A 19,842-nucleotide genomic window follows, 5' to 3' on the forward strand; every position below is an offset into this window, starting at 1 on the left:
CCTGGGAATCAGGAATGTAACAACAGGTAAAAGATGTGTGGCAACTTGTGTAAATTAATGTCAGCATAGATTTATATTATAGTAGTCAACTCAATGCAACAGGTTACTGTACATGTTGTTAACTATGAAGGTATCCATGGCTCTCTACTAGAGCAGTCATACACATTAAGGTACATATCCTGGAGTTGGATGGGGCTTTTCCCTTTCTTTGGCGAGTACTCTATTTTTTATTATTATGTACTCTTGCTTTGGCCCATTTCTGTTTTACTTAGCCAAGCTAAGCAATATCAAAGTTGTCAAGTCCTGTTTAGGTTAGGTTAGTTAACTCAAAGGATGCAGCACAAGTTGCTGTCAGACTTTAAGTGGTGGTCATTGTAAAGCAGTAATAATAATAATAACAACATAACTCCTTTGATTATCTCCACTTTCTATATAGCTACACAAACTTAGTATAAACCTTACCAGTAGTGTCACAATGAATATGAGGATCCACTATGTTGTTTATGTCATCCATATTGATGGTATGCTAAATTGTAACACTATGGAGACATGAAAAGAAATGAACACTCACTGCAATAACAAGTGTACAGGAATTTTACAATAAAATGTGCATAAACAAGGAAGATCATCAACTGAAGTACAAACTCAGTTCCCACATTATGATGGGTAACATGCCCTTCAAGTAGTAAACTATAGTTTATAAGAAAGCTACTAAACTTCTAACACAACACAGTACAAATACAGCCTTCATTGAGTTCATTCATCGTATTAGTAATAAACCAGCATGGCTAAGTTACATTTCAGCTGATGATCTCCCTTGTTTAAGTACTTTTTATTCTACTGGCTTTTAAAATTCCTAATTTTTCCTTACAGTTGTTTGTTAACTGTTTCAAACATAATTCAACATTTGGCCAAGTCAACTAAACCTTATGTTCCTTGGGCCAAACTCAACTAAGCACATGGAGATGGGTAGGCCAGTAAAATAATAAAATACCATTTTTTGCTATAGCTGAAGAACAATCTGCATGTTGAACTGTAACTATGGTATTTGAATGCAGTGGACTCACCAGTAGCCTGCTAATATTTAGCATTCCTTATTGTGATGGGAATTTGTAAACATGCAAAAACTCCATTTATTCACACAAACATGCATTTTGAGAAAACAAATTAAAATTTTAAAAGATTCATAAAATTATGCATGCTACAAAGATAAAATACACAAGTTTTTATCGAGCCATTACTCAGAGAAGAAATACTCAAATCGGTTTAAACTATCTTATTCGCCTGCTCAAAATCTTTATTTCGTTTCTGTAGTCCCAACAGTGTATCACATGCATTTGTTACGATATGGTTAAAGTAACAAAATCATCATCATTTCTTCAACTAAACCATCTTCATACCCATATGAGTAGGTGACTACAGGGCTAACACTATAAAATGTTCACCATGGATTACCAAATCAACCAAGGTATAGACCTTGGTTGATTTGGTAATCCATGGTGAACATTTTAAGCCAACTTCCACCATTGTAGACTAAGGAAGTTATGGCTGAGAATGTAAGTCCCTGTAGTTTATTTTCAGTATAGTTGCTGTACAAATCGATTTTCTTGCTCTTCCTACTGTCTAGTGCTATAATTCCAAAACTACTCAACACAGAAGGCTGAAATTTTAGTGATCAAATTTCATATTCCTTGGAAACTGCAGATAATGCTGAGAAAAAAATATCAGAAGTTGTGCAAACTAGTCGGGTTTTTGCTGAAACTGTCACAATTTAACCTTTCATGGTGCACTACCTCTACTTGCAAAGTGATTGACGTTAATATTGTAATAAAAATAAAGGATCAGTCAGGCCCAAGTGGCTTTACTGAATTTCTATAACACTGCATCAAAAGAAAGAAGGGCACAACCAACTGTACAACAAACCGTATATATGCATTAATAATAAGCAATAGCCATTTCACATTGTCTTCTGCTTGTTACACAGCCCTTCACAATACATGAAGCTGTAGTCTACAACCAAAAGTTCACAATAATTATACAGAGCACCTCTGACCATTGTGAACTCTTAAAGCCAATCTGTTTACTTCGACTGTTTAAGGCGTTGTGCAGAAATAGCAGACAATTTTCAACATGAAACCATGTAGTGTGCTAGCGAATCACACCTTGTGCTGTCAGTGAAAAGAAATGGACACAAAGGAGTAAATCCATAACATGTGCACTGCATGTACTGCGCAAGGCCAAAAGGCACCTTTTGGGCTGAAGAAAAGTCTAACAGTGAAAAATCAAGTCTATAGCTGTACTTGTCTGAATTTTCCTTGCTTGACTCCTATCACTTCACTTCTATCACAAAGTTGTTGATTTGTGGGTAGTATATCTATGGTATAAGTATGCTTCATATGTGCACAATGAAATCAGATCCTGTATAATTGTGTCACATCTTAAGTGAGTAAATGCTAATGAGCAGAACCTGGTCATGCATCATCATGATCTCAAAGAAATTCAATATTAAAAATTTTACACCTCAGATCAATTCTAAATATCATAAAGAACAGAGCAGGTACATTACCTGTATGCCAAATGTGTCCCGGGACCATTACAAACCATCTCAGTATAATACATTGTTTTCCTAGCTAATTCACTACCAGATACAGTACATGAAATTGCTATGAAAATAACCATGAAAAATACCCATGAAAATACCTATGGTTTATCCCATGAATTTTAACATTTCATGGGTACTGCACCCATGAAATCTCTGCAACGCCATGATAATCTGATCTGGAAACGCATTTCATGGCCCATGAAACAACCCATTGTATACCATGAATTGACTTTCATGGTACATTTCATAGGGGAGATTTAACATTTCATGAAAAAACCATAGATGTTTCATGGCATACTTCTCTGGTAGTGATAATAACAAGCATTAACAGCTGGCACAATGTTGGTTGCATAATGGTAGGGCTGGGACAAAGCTTCAAATGTTTCATGGGTTTAAATTCAAAGGTCAAGTAAACTTCGAATTATAAAAGTATCATTTGAAGCTTCATAATTGCACACATAGTCTATGAAAGAATTACAAATAAACATCAATATCTTCATTGCAGCTGCTTCTTCATCTTGTGCTATCAATGTTTATCTCTTCGCGATTGATCTTTGTGTGCCACTCCCACTTTTAAACCATCACAGTTTAGCCTGCTACCATAATTGTAGCCTTAAAACACCTTATAAAGTGATAGATAATGCATGGAAAATGTCTTTTTAGCCATTAGTTGGTGTTTACCTACCATAATTAAATATGAAATAGTCAACTTTCAAGCACAGCGTCTCATAATACACATCTACAGTGCTCCAGAAAAATTATCATACAGACCACCACAAGGCAGGAAATTTTTAGAATTTTTAGGTTAATGTAGTTTATGGGTACACTTTTTTGTAGTAGTGTGAAATACCAGGGCTACAGTTTTCGATAATTTCTAGTTAAGTGTCTCATAACTACTACCACTGAGTTTCCACTTATTTTCGAAATTCATAACTAACTTACAGGTAAGAATACAGTAGAAAATCTTTAAACTAAGAACCTGAACAGTGAAAGACTAGCTAAATGAGCTTTCTGAATGCTAAACTATAGATACTGCTATGCAATCACAGGGCAAATAATGAATAAAATGTCCAGTTGACAGCAATATGACTATGCGGGAAGAGAATCTGCATGCGAGCGAGAAATGTAAAGCACTAATACAATACAATACAATACAAAAAATGCATGGAAACACTGAATTTTTTGGAGTGGCCTAAATAAAGTCAGAAAAAAGTCGAGCCAGGAATACGGCTTTCAAAGGTCGCTTAATTCTTAGTGGAATAGCAATCGAGTCAAGATGTATATACTCAGTATCACTGACCTGCAAGGTCTGGTGACGACAAAGCTTTGCTACTCACTCTGGGGCAGTCTGGGCAGCTTTTACTCGCACTTAATTGCCGGCCAGTGGTGAACTGAATAAAGTGGCTGCAGATGGTATAGGCAGTGTCGACTGATAACCTCACTGACAGTGACTCGATGCGACGGCAATCCCGAGGGCAAGCCTTCTCACACTCACACTGGCTCCACTCGTTGATTGATCCACTCAGTGATCCTTGGTGCAGTCAACTCGATGTGGCCCCGGCGGACAACGCCTTCACTAATTGATCAGACATAACTACACATGAGAAGTAAACAGGTCGAGACAAGTTGTACTAGCTATACACACAGCAATGATGTCATAATTGCGGTAAAGTCCGAGGTAAAGTCCCATGATAATACCTGGAACTACTGATCATACTATGCAGGGTTTGATGCTGTTGTTTTTGCTGACATTAATGATTACAGAGTTAGTGATGCTCCTTTGGCAATAATTCCACAATCTATCCTAACTACTTCATATTGCCCTGATATTGTAATTTACTGTGAGCAAAAGTATTTATACATATGTCAATTAAACTCTGTAGAACACCTCCATGCTACTCATGAACGCAAGTCTGGCAAGATTGAATATCAATTATTAATTTCTGAGTTAGATCGCCTAGGCTATGTTTCTGAGCATTCCACTATTGAAATTGGTTGCTTGGGTCATTAACTATCTATCAGACTCCATTCGGGCCCTGCAAACCATAATTCAACAACCCACAGCATCTGTAGAACTATACTAGATAATGCTGCACATAAAGCAATCAGTTGTTCTCAGCAAATCTTTTTGGCTCGTAATTGTGTTGGTTGGACCATTTAATTTGTTTGTTTGTTTGTTTGTGTGTGTGTTGTATTGTAGCTTTATTTATTTTTATAGTTTCCTTGCTATGCCTGTGCTGTGCTTTTGCACGTCAGTACAGTTGCATGTGTCCAAAGTATAATTATGTAATTGTAATTGCAACATCTTTATGATAGTTTACTCTCTATTACTTTCCAGGGATTTACATAATGTGAATAGTGTATGCCTTATCTCATATGGCAATGTAATTAAGGCTGTATTCTGCATCTACACTTTTGGGTGTAACTAATCACTGGACTGGACTAACTACTGGACCAATACATTTTTAGTTTTACACATGCTAAGATTTCAAGTGAAACCCCCTTTGAAAAATGATTATGCAACAGTTAAGTATTTTAATTAATTATTGCAGTGTGTGCCTATAATTAGCGATGTGCATGCTTAGCACTCCGTAAATAGACTCCGTAACTATTTATTTTACAGATAATTTCACACTAAAATTGTTTACCAAATGCAGTCTCAGAGCATCTAAATTTCAAAAATTTCCTGGGGGGGGGGGGGCATGCCCCCAGAGCCCCCTAGCACATGCATGCTTCACATGCATATAGCCAGCTAAGGCCACTAGTAAATGATGAATGCAATAAGCAGAAACTATAACTGCTATTGATTTCATAACTATTTATTGTGCTCTGCCCCACTTACAAGTCTTAATACTCCTTACAGGTACGTATACTGCAGGGAATGTAGTAGCAACAATTAAATATTGGAGATAATAGTAAGCTTGTACAATGCAATTCTAATAAATTTGGTCACATAGCTATACTGTATCACATAGGCCAGTTTGCACACGCAAGAACTATCATAATGGTAGAAAAAACCTACAGTTGTGTAATACTTTGAAGGAAATTAGGTAAGATAGATTGTCCTAGGACAGATGGCTTTTGTCTCAGATGTGGTGTGACTAGACGTATGCATACACTAGGCTTTTGTATCTAGCTATAATGTGATTTATGTATGATTGTTGTACACATGTTGTACGCATGCACAATTGATGTATTCCAATTATTCCCAATCTCACATCAAATGGTCTACATTATTCTATTTTATTCATGAATATCTTGAGTTTTGGATGACCATTCACTACCAGAGAAGTATGCCATGAAACATCTATGGTTTTTTCATGAAATGTTAAATCTCCCCTATGAAATGTACCATGAAGGTCAATTCATGGTATACAATGGGTTGTTTCATGGGCCATGAAATGTGTTTCCAGATCAGATTATCATGGTACTTTCATGGCGTTGCAGAGGTTTCATGGGTGCAGTACCCATGAAATGTTAAAATTCATGGGATAAACCACACAGTTTCTTTGTTCTGGTTTTGTTCATTTTCTTTCTGACCCAGTGACAAAAGAAGAAAAAGTGGTATAGCTGCACAAAACTACTCAAGCATTCCCTGCACCAATATTTTCTGGTGATATTTGAATGAACATTATGGAGTGTACTCCTAGCATGAGGTGAAACACATGCAGGGGTCCGAGGGGTACAACTTCAAAAAATAAAATGGAAATTTTAACAACATTAGGCAATGGCAATGCTACCATGCTGCAGCTGCTTGTACAATGTGCAACCAGTCCCAATAGTTCATGAAAGAGCTATATACAATCGTACTCTATAGTGTATTATAGGGAGGTTTGGGCTTTCCTGCTGCCCAATAATGTCACCCAGATATCAGCCTCACTTTTTTCACTCCAGCTTGACAATATTGTCAAATCCAAATGTGATTCTAAAGCTTCTATCAAGAGCATCCTTTTTTATCTTTCTTCATTATGAAGTTTAAGTCCAAACTGTAGCTGTTATTAGTTATGAGTATATACATACGGTACATACGATAGCTTGCATCTGGGTACATACATACAATACCTAAGCTCATGCTTGTATGTGTGTACTATAAAGCATTAATAAATAAATAAATATATAAAATACAGTATGTATATTATACATACAGTATATGTGACCAAATTTTGGGAAACCACCCTTTTGGGCGCATTTGACACATTAAATATTTAGTTCATTATAAGTAAAATTCCTACCCAAAGATACCCTGAATTACAAGAAAATTTTTAGAAATATTTGAAAAGTGCTTTCTGCTTGTAGTAACAGCACCATGCTAGTTTCAAAAATTCTAATTGTTTCAGGCACGACCATAAGGGTGATTTTCCAAAATTCGGTCACATATATGTATATTCATACTGTGTTGTATGTATTGTATATACCCAGGTGCAAGCTAACTGCATGGTGCCATTCAGTAATACACTTCAATAGTAACGAAAGCAACATGGTTTGTGCTGCGATGTTTGTATGCCAATGAACACCTACATGCTTAAAACATAGGTACAAATATTTTCTGCATATATATAGTGCAAATGTGCAAACAGTTTTAAATACAAAGTTTTATAAAAAAGGTTCAGTGAACAGAAAGAAAAGTTGTGGTCTTGGTAGTGATCAAACCTGAGTTGGTTCAACTGATTTATTATTATTTGATGATACGCAAACCTCAATTATAAAGTATAATGGTGTTAATACAGATTACAAAATAACTTAATTGGGGTTAAGGGAACAAAACACTGGATCTTTACAATGTGTTAAAGGGAATGGTGCAGGGAAAACTCACTGAAAAGTTGAGCTACATGCATGTCAAAACTACAGACAAACAACTTGGCATATGAAAGAGTTGGTATGTGCAGGCCACTACAAAAATTTCTACAATGTGACATAATAATTGATGCATTGCTTTGGGAACCAAGCATTAATATAAGCGTCATCCTATATTGCTGTGTAGCATGCATGGTGAAAGTGCTTACATTCAAATATGTCTAGCTAGTGAAATAATGTGAGCATGCAGGCCGGCGGTTATATTACTTGAACTATAGTTACAGGCAATTATATACTAACCTGTATGTCAGGTGGTGCTGAGATATCACATTCACACATAGCATAGTTTCAGTTTCTACATAATGTTTCCTAACTGAAACAAAAAGAAATAAATTTGTACATAATTATAGTCAATTCACCATGTTACTGTATGGAAAGCAAAAGTTTGGAAGTTACTCTATATGCTATGCATTTTCAGTTTTAAACTCTGGTTATTTAATATATAAACTTGACATCAATCATCCTTCAAGTACATATGCCATACAAAAACTCAGGGGTTTAAACATCATCATTTAAATGTCCTATGACTTAAGTAGTGTTTAGTACCTGTCCTTATACCACCCTTTAAGTAGAGTGAAAGGATGCCGACTCATGGAACAATTTAAGTGCCAGGTCAAGCAACTGCACATGCCTCTCCCTGGTGCAAACTACCTGCATGGTGCTATTTTTCAGATGCACAGTATATTACCTGCCCAATCATGCGGGTTGCACATCTTCACTATTTTACTTCAGCAGTACATAATGATGTAAATATTCATATAAGCAAAGCTGTAAAGATGAGCAAAGCCACTCTAGATGATTTTACATGCTAGTGCTCACATATATTCTTAAAATGTAGATGTAGATATCCTGAATATGTACCACTCTGCGTGGGCAGTTCAAAGGCACCGCCAGTGCCATAATTTGTATATTGCACTGCTGCAGACCGCAGCGAGTGCATTATAACTTATAACGCACTGGTTGCGGTTTTGTAGACCACAACGAGTGCATTATACGTTATAATGCACCGACCGCAGTGCCGAATATACAGATATTGCACTGCATGGCTGCGGTTTTGTGCAGCATAGCACAAGTGCCGGTGGCGAAGACCACTACGACACCTCACCGAATAGGTGGAAAGACACTTCACAGATCACTCGAATTCTTTTATAGCCTGACATGTAAAGGTCGATTATGGGCCATAACGACACCAATACGTATAATGTTTACAAGCAGCCAATGGCGATCGAAAAAGCCAACGCGGGTGGCCACAACTCTAGCCTACATATATATAAACGTACTTATACACCTTACTAGTCTGGTGCCATCTTAGTCCAGATTAAACTGTAGTCCACTTCGACAACGACTCAATAAAACAAATATATTCTAAATAATACTAACCTTTACGTTCGATTGTGGGAACCAGTTTTGTCATGCCACCAGATTCGAGTTTAGCCAGTGTGAATAGTAAGAATTAGACTAGTATCGTTTAGTAGTTAGGTTTTGTTTACTTAAACCGTCTATTTAGCTGCTTTTTTTCGCTCGAGAGAATCACTATGGTGATTAGTCTGGTGCTTAGTCTATATGGCACACTGGCATGCTGAGCACTACATGATGAGAGTCGAACAGCGAATGCAGGTTAGTGATATAACCCATAGCGTACTAGTTTTCAATACCTCAGGTGGCTGCAGTACTGCAGGGGGAACGTCATCGCAACGTCTGGCTTGGTTACCCACAATCGATGTTAGAAACCTGGCCTTTATAAGTGTTACAGCTGTCTTGTGAGACTCTCCCCACCTATGAGGTGAGTGGTACATAACAGTTATACAACGTGCACTCGTGCTCTGCCTGTATAAACGCACTCGTGCGTTTATATCAGGCAGAGCACTCGTGGCCGTTGTATAACTATATAATAGCTACTGCCTACTGTATTATGTAACAAACACTGTGAAAAAGAGGAATATAAGATGGTATATCTAATGGCTTAAACTATACAAATAATCTCAGTATAGCCTTGCATTATACTAACTATCTTATACTTTAGTATAAACCCCATCTTATATTATGAGAAACAGATTATACTTTAGTTTAATACACATTCTTTGTATGGCTTTGTTTACTTAAATAACTTTTTAGCTTTACCATCTCATTATTCATGGACTTTTGTTTATACAGACAGCACTTGACTTCAGATATTTTTACTGCATCAAACAAAGTCATGATGATTTTACAATAAGTACATGCACTTCTGTTAATCACTATAGCTAGCTTTGTTGTGATAATTTCATACGCACACACTTTCATACGACAAAGCATATAATACCAGAAAAATTAATTATTCAATCAATTCTTTCTAAGAGAAATTCAGATTTTCTTGTACAGTTAGCACACCTGCAAAAGTTCGTATATAGTAATGCTTGTTAAAATTGAAGAGATCAGTGGTGTGCGCATGCGTATCAGATGCAATTAAGTCGCCATTTTGTCACTATTGTTGTATCAGATGTTTTAAAGAGTGATCATGACGGTGTATCTCGCAGAGAGAGTGTGCGTGATCGGTGCCATCATCCAATGAGCCATGCTCCGCACAATGATAGTTATGGACCACAACTGTACATCCCTGCTGGCTGTAGTGGTGAAGTGGCGGCTTGGTGGACAATTCCTACAATGGCAGTGATCAAAAACAGCTCTAGATGAGTAAGTATTAGAGTAAAATGATAGCTTGTATGATAGGTTTAGCCGTATTAAGTTGTTTATTGTGTATTGTATGACAATGGCCTGCAAATGATTTAACTTTGGTGTTGCTGTGTACATATTACATATTTTGTAATCTGTTATCTCAGCTTATGGTGGATAACGAGTGGACATACTTCATCAGGCATCAACGGTAAGAGTATGCATGGTCTGCTCTTAGATTTTGTATATTATCTCTTCAGAGGTAGTTTCTTGTCAGACCTCTTAGTTCTACAGGTTGTCAGTGTACAACATCTGCAGTGTTAGTTTCCTTCAATGGCAGCTGCTTCCTTTAAAGAATCTGGTAGCGACCATATGTGGACAGTTTTGTTCTTTCTTCATGGAGTTGTTCAACCTTATCTTCTAATTATTTACAGCTGTAAGTGCAATAAGCCTGATTGTGTTTTTATTCATTTTCTTTTCAATAGGGTAGGAATTACAGACTAAGTCTCAGTTCTAGGAGATTCTTCTTATTGCTGACATCTGTATAAGTAAGTACACTGAGAGTGTCCAGTATATAACTTATATTTACCTTCATTTAGGTTTATGGAAACTGATCTCATTTCTTCTGGGAACCGGTCATCATTTCTTCATGTTTTCTACTACTTTTTATCAACAGCTGATGGTTGCTACCTCATGTACGTCTGGCACTGTAAATGAGTTGAGTGCTTTCAAGAACCTGTTCCATCTTGTTTGTCCTTATTTCACTGACCATGCTCGTATTGCTAACAAAAGTAAGTCCACTGAGAGTATGCAAATTATATTATATTTAGTCTTGTTTCAATTGTACTTAGTGGTTACAAGATTCTTGGACTTGGTTATCAGTGTATCAGATGCTTCTTGTGAGCTTACATAACAGACTAAAATGGCCACGTGGTAGGAGTATTTTTGTGAGTTTTTTTGGGTATACCTGCTAGTTATAGCTTGATATCATTGTTCTTAGCTAAGATATGACCATTCAAAAATCTTCTTCTGATATTAGCCCAACAAAGTCACGTACTAAGTAGTCATTTTATGTCTGGTTAGACTCGCTGATAACAACTGTAAACAAGTAACCCAGAATATGAATTATGTTTGCCTCCATTTAGGGTTGTGAGACCTGGTCTTATCAGACTTGTCTTAGGATTGTCAGTCTCAGACTCGGTCTCAGTTTTACAACATTGTTACAAACTGTAAGTACAATGGTTGTTCAGTAGACGCATTATATTTACCATCTTTAATAGAGTTGAGGGACCTATCCTCCGTTCTACATGGTTTCCAGACTAGGTCTCGGTTTTATGAGATTCTTATTGTTACAAACTGTAAGTCCAACGATTGTCCAGAATACACATTATATTTACCATCTTTATTAGAGCTGTGAGACAGTTCTACCAGACAAGTAACAGATTGTCACAGAGTTCTACATGGTGATGATAATACAGGTAATTAGTAATGAAACTTGTGAATTGTATTTACTGTCTTACCTGCTGCAGTTGGATAAAGACTGATAAATGACGAAATTGATTTGATACTGTCATATGGCGAAGGAGACATTGATTTACTAGCTGTACCTATTGTGGTTTTAACATATTTACAGAATTAAATTCATTACAAATATAATTATAGAAATTATTTAATTAAGGTAGCTACAGATTATAGGAAAGTAAAAAAGTACAGCAGTATAGTATATAGCAAATATATGGTTGAAATAGGCTTAGTATAGTCTGATAATACACCGCACTATACTAGTGATTTAATCTCTAATATATGACTGTCTTAAAGTATTCAATAAACTTGTTATAGTAAAGTCCTAATCTAATAATATATGCTGTACTATTTCATTCTAATACTAACATAATAAGACTGTTATAGACCTTATTATTCTGAGCTTTTTTCACAGTGAAAGAAGCTGAAAATACTTTTTACCTACTCTAATACAACACATAGGACAAACATGCAGGTGAACAAATACATTAGCAACTTGCCTGCCCAACTTGCCCACTGCTACTCTATTATATTAGTGGCAGGAGTTTGTCAGAGAGTTCATAATGGTTTGCCATAAAGTACTCACAATTAAGATTATTCTTATTATCAAGCACACTTGCGGATGCACAACAGTGCAATTATATCATACACCAATACACTACACTCCTGACTCCTCCCCGCTTAGGAGAAAACTTAAGGGAAAATACAATATAAGAAAACCTAGTAACCTACAATAAATGGAAACAAAAATGAAAATACATTAATACTAAAGTTGTACAATAGTACTAAAGTTTGTAGTCCTTATACTTGAAACAGTCTCTTTGCTTGTATAGTTTTGTATACTAAACTATACTAAACTAATACAATAGTACTAAAGTTTGTAGTCCTTATACTTGAAACAGTCTCTTTGCTTGTATAGTTTTGCAAGATGACCTTCTAAGAGGTATATTGCACAGGACACAGCTAGTTTGCTTTTAACTGGATTTGACACTAGTTCTACTTGTGTGTGGACTTCTTTGCAAACACCAGGTTGTAGATGCAGATTTGAGATTAGTACTATGGCTTAAAATAGTGGTTGTACAATGCATTGTTTAGCCTCTAGCCTGCAAATGTGGTGAGTGAAGCATTCAAATAGACTAAAAATCAGATTCTAGTAATTAGTTTTAAAAATTCAATAATCATTATTTTGTGCTTCTGTTATATAATTATGGCTTTCTTGTTTTTACCAATATATTTGTTAGTTACTCTTTTGCTACAGTATGCTTTGCTGTGTATGATCAGGAGTTCATAACTGCCGCAAGGTGCAAACGGTGCTTATAAGCTCCAGGTATATGATATTTCTATGATGTTATGGGGGTGCCCTACCTTTTAAGGGGATTCCTACTCAGTAGTACTACAATTATACTGTATTGTTTGGCTTGAACATTCTACACTGGATGATATACTTTAAAAATGCAGCACAATTTCATACAACCAGTATACTTAGGGTTTATACATGTACAACTCTTACAGTAATGCTAATATTTAAGCTATGATGAAAACCATAATGCATTGATGTCACTGTTACTAGCTACAACAAAATAATTAGGAGCAATTTTTAGTTAACTGCTTAAGGGTTGCTTGAGCTAGAAGAGTAGTTGTGCTGATATACTCTTCCTGATATTTGCCAGACCTGTAATATTGATAGGTTACCTCAATGTTTGGTGATCCTACTTGTAGTGCACTATTGATTTGTTGAATTTCTTTTGTGAACAATTTAATACGAGGTAATATAAGAAGTGTGATGTTGTGGTATTCAGGTGTCATTCTTAGCAACTCCTTATGCTGTTGCTTGAAAACATCAAGCAGATCCCCTTGGGAATGTGTAATAATCTTCTTCACCAGACTAGCTGCTTGTTGTGCTTTTAATCCAACAGGATATTCAATCATATAGCTCTCAATGCAATGAATTAACTTGGAATATTCCATTTGAGATAAGTATCGTTGTACATCTTGTTTCACTTTTCTACTCAATTTGTGAACAATTTTTATTATTTTGTGACAGTCATTTATCAGTGTGTTGATCTTCTCACTTGAGGAAGGCAAACAAGATGCAATATTTGGTGAAGCAACCACAGACATGTTGATTTGCTCTAATGATGTTATAATAATACTTGGATCAACTAGTGTTATCATGCAAATTTGTTGGAGACGATGTGGTAATAAATCATTCTCTATCTCACACAGTCTGTACTGCAAAAATTCCACTGGTGTCAATAATGTTGTGTCTGGTACTCCATAGGATTCTTGAAATAAGATGGAAAGACCTTCTGTAACTGACATATAAGTACTTAAGTCATTGTAGGGTGATAAGTTACCCATCTCAATACTATCCGTACTCTCTAATATAAACTGACTGATTACAGCATGAACCTCTACACATCGCTGTGTATTATTGTGGGGAGGTATAGTAATAAGAGTAAACTGGACTAAACCATAGGCCCACAGCATCTTTACAGCATCTCTTGCCTCATATTCACTAACATTCCAAAGATTGTGTAATACACCTGTTTGCAAGGAAGTACCAATTCCAGTCCATAATATTAATGACTTAATTTTTTTTGATAAAGTGATTTGTGCTTTATTCAATAATTCTAGGCTCATTTCTATGCAAACTTTAACAGCATATTTACGACTTTTTTCAACATTTTCAATGTTGTTCTTATCAAAGGCTATCAGACCTCTATCATGCAATTTAGCTTGCACAAAATGGATGGCTTCATGATAAGATGAATGACAGTGCTCTAAATCATGAGACAAGTGTCCTCTGACAAGAGACAGTAGCAGTGGCCACAGGTGGACATCTTGAGCTAGTTCATCAAGTAAGTTAATATCATCTTGTGACAGTTGACTGATATTAATCACTTCATGTGTCAGGAGAGAACGAGCTTCACTTGGCTCCATTGGACCTACACTAACTACCTGTTTGGTAGGTATGTATTGATCAACATCATTCATCCTGGTAGTGAGGACTATTTTACAGTTACAAAATGCCTTCACTATTGGCTCTGCATCTTCAACATGCCACACATCATCAATGATAACAAGAAGATTACGACAATAGAGATTTGTAAGTTGATTGATTTCTTGTTCAGCATGATTAGTATCACCTTGTTTCAAATATTGACCAGTTAGTAAGTGATACAATTGGCTCAGTTTCATACTAGGATCAGTAGCTTGTGGTCCGAGTTCTATAAACACAACACCATCAGTAAATTGTTCTTTTATCACAGGATGATGACATAAAGCTGTAACAATAGATGTCTTGCCAAATCCACCAGCTCCAGTAACTGTCAAACTTGTTCCACAACTATTAGGGTCATTGGTGGAATGACATAATACTGTAACCATCTCATCCAGTAATTGCTGACGAGGCACATAGTTGGGTAACAGTGGTGGAGGCAGTGGACATTTTATTCCTGTAGATTGAAATTGAAAACTGAAAATTTCACAGTAGCATGTAATAAGTGTATTATGAGTGTATACCATAACTATATAATTCAATGCCAAAGTATATGGATTTTATCACAAAACATTTAAATGCTGCACCTGAAATCAAGTGCATAGCCAGAAAATTTTAAAATGCAAATCTGACTGCTCTATTAGAATTAAGGGTAGGTGACCAGGGGCGGATCCAGGAGCTGGCAAGGGGAGGGGCACAAACAGGCTAAGTTGTAGGTGGTTGGGGAAAGCCAGATTCTCTTGTTAGTTGCTGCATTTTTGAAGCAGCAAATAATCACCACTTAGTAGTGTCTCACTCACTGTTGATTTTTGATATTTTGGCTTTTGCAGATGGTTGTGGAGTCTTAAATACTGAGTAAAAGGCTATGAATCTCTTAACCAACACTAATACAGTAATTATTTTTAGAGGCGCTTAGTACGCACAAAGGTGATAGTGGGAAATTTCACAGCTAATTTGACTTTGACTTGCTTTGATTTCAGGTGAATTTGTAATAAATGCTACTAAAAGGTGCATATCGTTTTCATGAGTTTATGGATCTAGAGTTTAGTACTTTAATCAGAAGTATGGTTTCTCCAAAAGGTAAGGGAAGGGGGGGATTTGCCCCAAATGCCCCATCCTGGATCCGCCATTGGTGACTGTTCTCTTAGAGTATCTTGTTACTAAATTACCTCCATTCAAACTCAGATTACTGAAGCAACCGCCTTGATTGTCTCAAAGGTAACTACATCTGCCACATTTGAATACTGTCTGCTGCACTGTTGCCATTGCACTGTGTCCTCAAAAAAATGAACACAAAAGCAACCTTGTGTCCGCAGTATTTTATTATTTAAAACTGTAATAGAAGTGTTGTTAGCTGTTTACCTATGGGGCTGAGAAAAAGTGATATAGACTATCCTGTAGTATTATTCAGTAAGGAAAAGAGCATAGTTGCTCTACATCATGTGTCATAGTACTTTTACTGTAATGTCAAGAGTAAAGTACGTACCTACTGTGTTCACTTTCCAGTTCCCAACTGATAAAGTAGATAGCCTTCTTATTTAGTATACTGAATAGTTGCCACACTAAGAGCTTCATATGTTATAGATGCCACCATCTAAGAGCCGTGTAGCTGGGATGTTTAAATGGTATATACTTGGTATGCAATCATAGCTCTAGTTTCACTACTCTTCAGTGCATGGAGCCCTAAAATTAATATTTTTCAAATACACTATTTTGCTCACATGCATTGCTGTTAAATACTATGACCTGTGACTGCTCTATAGAATACTATGACAGTTTAAATGACCGCTTTATTAAGATAGCTATTTATTATGGTAACTTTTTGGACATGAAAGTGTAGCTGTCCCACGAGACAAATTGCTAGGGCATATTGTTTTTTGTAGCAAAATGGATTATTATTATAAGTGACAATACATTCTCCCTTTCATAGCAGCATAATTGCATCAAATAATTTTGCGGTGCCTACATACATGCCTGTAAGGACATGAATGACTAAAGGAGACACATTAAAATTATAATATGTAAATTTTCTGCAAATATGCAAATCAAGACACACGGTAGTGTGTCGTGCGGCCCAAGAAGCCGGCGCGCCACACCGTGAGTATAAACAGGAAGAAAGAGAACGTGATTTTCACACTTTTGTAGCTCTGTGATCCCTTATCCGATTGAAACCAAATTTGCTACAGAATTGCCGGCTAGGTAGGGGAGTCTACATTCCAAATGTGAAGAAAATCGCTCCAGCCATTTCCAAGATACGAGCGGCCAAAGTTTGGGATTTTTTTTCTTCGTTTTTTTCTTCTACTTTTTTTTGTACACTTTGCATAATCTGCCATAAAACACGAATGCGCACTCCAATCAGGCTGAAATTTGGCACACTTAAAGAGCTCATTATAGCGGATCTCAGTACCATGTTTGGTAGAAATCCAATGAACATTCACGGAGTTATGACTGATTATTCGTGTAAAATAAGATTGAAGGTCTGTCACGCCCGCAGGGTAAACCCCTTGAAGGAATGAGCTGAAAATTGCTATGTAGATGGAGTAACTATCGTAGGAGTGCCTTTTTGTGGTTTGAAAAGAATCGAGCTAAAGGTCATCGAGATATGACACAAAGCCCAACCTGTGTCACAATTATGCGATCGATTTTTATGTATAAAAAACTATTAGTTTTCACGCCTACCAGGCAAACCGCTTAGAGCAATGAGCTGAAAATCGGTGTGCAGCTGGAATAATCGTCCTTACAGTAGTACAGAAGAATCGGATTACAAACCACTGAGTTATGATTCGAAAGCCAATTATGTGTAGCAAATGCGAGATTGAGATACTCTAATAGAACAGTCACCCTAATAGAGCATTCAGCTATACGTTTTTAATTTACTCCATTATAGAATTATATACGCTGCAAGTTATTTTGTAGGGAGTTCAGCTACAAATAAGTCACTCTGTAGAGAATTCAAGTCACTGAGTAGAGAGTTCTGCTACAAAGAAACTACCCAGTGAGAGTTCATCTGTATAAACAAGTTAGCTACCCTATAGAGATCAGCTACAAACAAGTTACTTTATACAATGTTCAGCTACAAGTAAGCCACTCTGTAGAGAGTTCAGCTACAAAGAAACCACCATGTAGAGAGTTCAGCTGCAAACAAATCACCTGTAGAAAGTTGCTAGAAACAAGTCACCATGTAGAGAGATCAGCTAGAAACAAGTCACCCTGTATATAGAGAGATCAGCTACAACGAAACTATCCCGTAGAGATTTCAGCTACAAACAAGTTACCCTATAGAGAGATCAGCTAGAAACAAATCATTTTGTAGAGAGTTCAGCTACAAACAAATCACCCTGTAGAGAGTTTAATTACAAACAGATAACCCTATAGAGAGTTCAGCTAGAAACAAGTCATCCAGAGATCAGCTAGAAACAAGTCACCCTGTAGAAAGTTACCTTGTAGAGAGTTCAGCTACAAAGAAACCATCATGTAGAGAGTTCAGCTGCAAACAAATCACCCTGTAGAAAGTTCAGCTACGAACAGATCACCCTGTAGAGAGTTCAGCTAGAAGGATCACCTTGTAGAGAGTTCAGCTACAAAGAAACCACAGGTTCAGCTACAAAGAGATCACCCTGTAGAGAGTTCAGCTACAAACAAGTCACCCTGTAGAGAGATCAGCTAGAAGAAGTCATCTTGTAAAGAGTTCAGCTACAAAGAAACCACCATGTAGAGAGTTCAGCTGCAAACAAATCAAATTGTAGAAAGTTCAGCTACAAACAGATCACCCTGTGGAGAGATCAGTTGCAAACAAATCACCCTGTGGAGAGTTCAGCTCCGAACAATTCACCCTGTAGAGAGATCAGTTAGAAGAAGTCACCTTGTAGAGAGTTCAGCTACAAAGAAATCAAATTGTAGAGAGTTCAGCTACAAACAATTCCCCCTGTAGAGAGATCAGCTAGATACAAGTCACTCTGTAGAGAGATCAGCTAGAAGAGGTCACCTTGTAGAGAGTTCAGCTACAAAGAAACCGCCATGTAGAGAGTTCAGCTGCAAACAAATCACTGTGTAAAGAGGTCAGCTATGAAAAGATCACTCTGTAGAGAGTTCAGCTACAAACTAATCACCCTGTAGAGAGATCAGCTAGAAAAAGTCACCTTGCAGAGAGTTCAGCTGAAAATAAACCACCATGTAGAGAGTTCAGCTGCAAACAAATTACCCTGTAGAGAGTTCAGCTACGAACAAATCATCCTGTACAGAGTTCAGCTAGAAACAAGTCATCCTGTAGAGAGATCAGCTAGAAGGATCACCTTGTAGAGAGTTCAGCTACAAACATGTCACCCAGTAGAGATATCAGTTAGAAACAAGTCACCCTGTAGAGAGGTCAGCTAGAAGAAGTCACCCTGTAGAAGGTTCAGCTACAAAGAAACCATCATGTAGAGAGTTCAGCTACAAACAAATCACCCTGTAGAGAGTTCAACTGTAAAAAAATCACCCTGTAGAGAGTTCAGCCATGAACAGATCACCCTGTAGAGAGTTCAGCTAGAAACAAGTCACCCTGTAGAGACATCAGCTAAATACAAGTGATCAGCTTCACCCGGTATAAGTGCTGGAAACAATTCACCATGTAGAGAAGTCAGTTAGGAGCAAGTCACCCAGTAGAGAGTTCAGCTAGAAACAAGTTACCCTTAGAGAGATCAGCTATGTACAAACAAATCACCCTGTAGAGAGATTAGCTAGAAACAAGTCACCCTGTAGAAATATCAGCTAGATTCAAGTTACCCCATAGAGATCAACTGCAAACAAATCACCTAGTAGAAATATGTGCTGGAAACAAATCACCATGTAGAGAAATCAGTTAGGAAAAAGTCACCCAGTAGGATAGTTCAGCTAGAAACAAGTTACCCTGTAGAGAGACCAGCTAGAAACAAATCACTCTGTAGAAAGATCAGCTGGAAACAAGTCACCCTGTAGAGATATGTATCAGCTAGAAACAAACAAGTTACCCTATAGAGAATCAGCTACAAACAAATCACCCTGTAGAAATATGTGCTGGAAATAATTCACCATGTAGAGAGTGCAGCTAGAAACAAGTCACCCTGAAAAGAGTTCAGCTACAAACAATGAGAGTTTCAGCTACAGTTCAGTTATGTGAGAAGTAACCTTATTAACTACAGTATGTGATAATCATTCAGTGTTAAATATACAAATATTTAATCAGACAAAAAGC

General features: G+C 36.9%; 2 protein-coding genes and 2 long non-coding RNA genes across 20 annotated transcripts in view; 1 reads left to right on the top strand and 3 right to left on the bottom strand.

The window, feature by feature from the left end:
* LOC136238641 (uncharacterized) overlaps positions 1–4,228 on the bottom strand; it is a 42,025-nt gene extending 37,797 nt beyond the window's left edge. For 2 of the 4 annotated variants that reach the window (XM_066029206.1, XM_066029205.1), the window contains exon 1: positions 463–3,855. In XM_066029206.1, the coding sequence (XP_065885278.1) occupies positions 463–514 (52 nt within the window). In that variant the 5' untranslated portion in view covers positions 515–3,855. Of the gene's footprint in view, positions 1–462; positions 3,856–3,902 lie in introns of those variants that run through there. The other 2 variants (XM_066029204.1, XM_066029203.1) reach the window with 2 other exon arrangements.
* Positions 4,229–7,217: 2,989 nt separating this feature from the next.
* On the bottom strand, positions 7,218–9,101 carry LOC136238646 (uncharacterized). The gene is made up of 3 exons (XR_010693127.1): positions 8,750–9,101; positions 7,697–7,769; positions 7,218–7,252 (listed from the first exon to the last, which is right to left on the bottom strand). It is a non-coding gene; the product is annotated as an uncharacterized lncRNA (long non-coding RNA).
* On the top strand, positions 8,521–11,748 carry LOC136238645 (uncharacterized). 10 transcript variants are annotated; one of them, XR_010693123.1, is made up of 13 exons: positions 8,522–8,902; positions 8,964–9,073; positions 9,127–9,239; positions 9,936–10,129; positions 10,276–10,319; positions 10,369–10,544; positions 10,594–10,656; positions 10,708–10,899; positions 10,960–11,055; positions 11,109–11,337; positions 11,389–11,466; positions 11,518–11,586; positions 11,638–11,748. It is a non-coding gene; the product is annotated as an uncharacterized lncRNA (long non-coding RNA). The 10 variants fall into 10 exon arrangements; XR_010693118.1 differs by having other exon boundaries at positions 8,528–8,902; positions 9,973–10,129; XR_010693124.1 differs by having other exon boundaries at positions 8,521–8,902; positions 8,964–9,239; positions 9,973–10,129; positions 10,939–11,055.
* Positions 11,749–13,048: 1,300 nt separating this feature from the next.
* The window catches only part of LOC136238647 (uncharacterized), a 123,485-nt gene continuing 116,691 nt past the window's right edge, over positions 13,049–19,842 (bottom strand). For all 5 annotated transcript variants that reach the window (XM_066029215.1, XM_066029214.1, XM_066029216.1 and 2 more), the window contains one exon: positions 13,049–15,087. In XM_066029215.1, coding sequence (XP_065885287.1) covers positions 13,214–15,087 — 1,874 coding nt within the window. In that variant the 3' untranslated portion in view covers positions 13,049–13,213. The remainder of the gene's footprint in view (positions 15,088–19,842) is intronic.

The sequence above is a fragment of the Dysidea avara genome, chromosome 11 (genome assembly GCF_963678975.1).
Source record: "Dysidea avara chromosome 11, odDysAvar1.4, whole genome shotgun sequence".
NCBI classification, from domain to species: Eukaryota; Metazoa; Porifera; class Demospongiae; order Dictyoceratida; family Dysideidae; genus Dysidea; species Dysidea avara.